At 40.4% G+C, this 3,380-nt stretch overlaps 1 protein-coding gene across 1 annotated transcript in view; it reads right to left on the bottom strand.

The window, feature by feature from the left end:
• Nucleotides 1–1,795: 1,795 nt before the first annotated feature.
• Nucleotides 1,796–3,380, bottom strand: part of LOC107672379 (protein yippee-like 2) — a 7,207-nt gene continuing 5,622 nt past the window's right edge. The window contains exon 4 of the mRNA XM_016465538.1: nt 1,796–2,498. Within this exon, the coding sequence (XP_016321024.1) occupies nt 2,409–2,498 (90 nt within the window). The 3' untranslated portion in view covers nt 1,796–2,408. The remainder of the gene's footprint in view (nt 2,499–3,380) is intronic.

Raw genomic sequence — 3,380 nt, 5'->3', positions numbered from 1 at the left:
AAAAAAAAAAAAAAAAAAAAAAAAAAAGAAGCCATTTTTGTTAAGTCAACTAATTTGCAGTTGGGTCTTTGGTGATTTTAGGAGACACTGAAGTGTCTTTTAGTTGTCTTGGGTACAGAGGAGCTATGATGAATTATGTTTTTAATTTAAAAAACCTAACAGATAGGCAGTGTACAGTCTCATCTTATGTCCTTATTCCCCAAAAAGTCCACTAACAAGCAAGAGCAGTCAGTACAAATGAACACCGTGAGACTGGGAACAGCACAAACTGTTGGAACATGGAATACAGACACAAAGATGTCCAGATACAACACCTGTAAACTGCTATACACAAAGGTTTACATTCACTTAATTATGCCCATGTTTCATCCAGAATCGTAAGATGGTAATTTTATGCTGAAAGCATGACGGTAAACTTCACTTTACATTTCTTAGATGGTTTAAAGAAATTATTCTCATTGTGAATTCTCATTCCTTTAAAGGAATACTCCACTCAAAAATGAAAGTTTGCTGAATTTACTCAACCTCAGACCATCCGAGATGTTTTTGAATTTGTTTCTTCATCTGAACAGATTTTGGAGAAATTTGGCATTACAACACTTGCTCACCAATGGATCTTCTGCAGTGAATGGGTGCCGTCAGAATGAGAGTCCAAACAGTTGATAAAAACAACAATAATCCACAAGTAATCCATTCGACTGAGTCCATCAGTTAATGTCTTGTGAAGTGAAAAGCTGTGTGTTTGTAAGAAATCCATTAAGGCATTTTAACTTTAAAGGGGTCATATGATGCGATTTCAATTTTTCCTTTCGATTCAAACGCGAGTTTTGAGCAGTGCAGAGTAGCGCTTGTAGTTTGTAATTTCTCCGATCACAAATGCAGACATGGTTTTATGTTTACGCGGCACGATGCAACGCGTAAAAAGACAGTATAAGTCATTATAATCCATAATTATGTCCCCACTGGATGCAACAAATGCCTAGTTTTTAATGGGTTTTAATGTTTTTGTCTCGTCGCTCCGGCCGGACAGGGCATCACAGTATGGCAAGGGGCGTAACATTTCCGTCTCACGCTTGAGGTATTCGGCCAATCACAACGCACTGGATAGCTGGCCAATCACAGCACACCTCGGTTTTCAGAACGATGAGCTTTGTAAAAATCGACACGTTTCAGAAAGGCGGGGCATAGAGGAGAAACAATAATGTACAGTATGTGGAAAATAATGTGTTTTTGGAACCTTAAACCGCATAAACACATTTCATTACACCAAATACACAAAATAATGTTCTTTTTAGCAACATCATATGACCCCTTTAAACCATGGCTTCTGGCCAAAATACGAGTCCATAATCTGTAATAACGCTTCCAGTTTAAAAAATCGTTCCCATGTTGTCCTCTCACATCAAAATAAAAATATGTCTAGAAACATTTTGGACTGCTTTCAATCGTAAACAGTGCTTGATCTGTGCATATATCTCTCCTGATTCAGACGAGACAACTTTTTCACTATAGAGAAAGCATTATTATGGATAGAAGACTCATATTTTAGCTAGAAGCAATGTTTTAAAGTTAAAATGCCTTAATGATGAATTAGTTTCTCACAAACACACAGCTTTTTACTTCACAAAACAATAATTAATGGCCTGGAGTTACTTGTAGATTATTGTGATGTTTTTATCAGCTGTTTGGACTCTCATTCTGACGGCACCCATTCACTGCAGAGCATCTGTTGGTGAGCACGTGATGCAATGCTAAATTTCTCCAAATCTGTCCGATGAAGAAAACAAACTCTACATCTTGCAAAGACATTCATCTTCATTTCTGTGTGAACTATTCCTTTAAGCCCTGTTTGTTGGTCCGTCAGTGCTCCCATTCAGAGATTTCTCCATGCCAGTCCTCATCACTGGCGCAGATGGTGCAAACCTCAGCTGAATTCAGAAAGGTCAGCCTGGTAGCTTCTCACTGACACGAAGTGGAGAAAGCCCCATCAGCTCGGCGAACTCGTGACCCTGATCCTGCCAAGCACAACGCGCCCCCTGAGCCCTGCCTTATGTCATATACGCGTATGAATAGAGCCGCTTGTAGTATAAACCATCAGGCTGAGATGAGCGTGACATGCGGTATGCTGTTGTTTTTACACACGTATGTCTGTACACCTTGTGTATGCATTCATGTATCTCAGTGTGCTCCCATGTGCCGAGCCGGACACACACACACATGCGCACGCTCTCCTCCAGACACACAAAGCCCCCCGGGGTGGCCCGCTCTCCAGACTCGGTCCAGCGAGGCGCGTGTGTGTCAGCAGGAGATGGAGGGTAGAAGAGGGTTTAAGAGGGTAATGGCAAACCAAAGTCAGTCATTCACCCACACATTCACCATCCACCCGTTGCTCTCTCCAGGACGCTCGCTCAGTCCCAGCCGTTGTCCTTGATCATGTGGGCGAGCTCGATAATGAACTTGCCTTCCTTGTACTTCTGACTGCTCTCAAAGGCATGTTCCTAGGGGCAGGAGGAAAGCGAGAAACGACATTGACCGCAGGACTAACTTGGATATGAAACTTGTCATCATTTATAGGTCAGCAAATCTTTAAAAGAGCATTAATTTTGATTTCATATAGTTTAGACTTTTTCAATGCCATTTTCAAGTAAAGTTACAATTTAAAGGTATAGGTAAAGGTTTGTAAAAGTATTTGTATTTGTAAAATTCTGTCATTAATTTCTCACCCTCATGTCGTTCCAAACCCGTAAGACCTTCATTCATCTTCAGAACACAAACTAAGATATTTTTGATGAAAACCGAGAGCTTTCTGACACTGCATAGACAGCAACGCAACTACCATATTCAAGGCCCAGAAAGGTAGCAAGGACATCGTTAAAATAATCCATGTGACATCAGGGGTTCAACCGTAATTTTATGAAGCTACGAGAATACTTTTTGTGCGCAAAAAAACAAACCAAAAAAAAATGAGAAAATTCTGTCATTAATTTCTCACCCTCATGTCGTTCCAAACCCGTAAGACCTTCATTCATCTTCAGAACACAAACTAAGATATTTTTGATGAAAACCGAGAGCTTTCTGACACTGCATAGACAGCAACGCAACTACCATATTCAAGGCCCAGAAAGGTAGTAAAGACATCGTTAAAATACTCCTTGTGAAATCAGTGGTTCAACCTTAATTTTATAAAGCTACGAGAATACTTTTTGTGCACACAGAAAACAAAAATAATGACTTTATTCAACAATTTCTTCTCTTCCATGTCAGTCTTTGATGAGCGTTCACGACAGTACCACAACGTCTGTGTATTCCTTTCTTTGCTGCAGCGTATCTGGGTTCTACCTCAGAATGTCGGCTCCTGCATTAGCAGCACCAAACGCATG

The sequence above is a fragment of the Sinocyclocheilus anshuiensis genome, unplaced genomic scaffold (assembly GCF_001515605.1).
Source record: "Sinocyclocheilus anshuiensis isolate Anshui unplaced genomic scaffold, SAMN03320099.WGS_v1.1 scaffold144, whole genome shotgun sequence".
In the NCBI taxonomy this organism is placed as follows: domain Eukaryota; kingdom Metazoa; phylum Chordata; class Actinopteri; order Cypriniformes; family Cyprinidae; genus Sinocyclocheilus; species Sinocyclocheilus anshuiensis.
The sequence above is the reverse complement of the archived record's forward strand: the minus strand, read 5'-3'. Positions and strand labels throughout refer to the sequence as shown.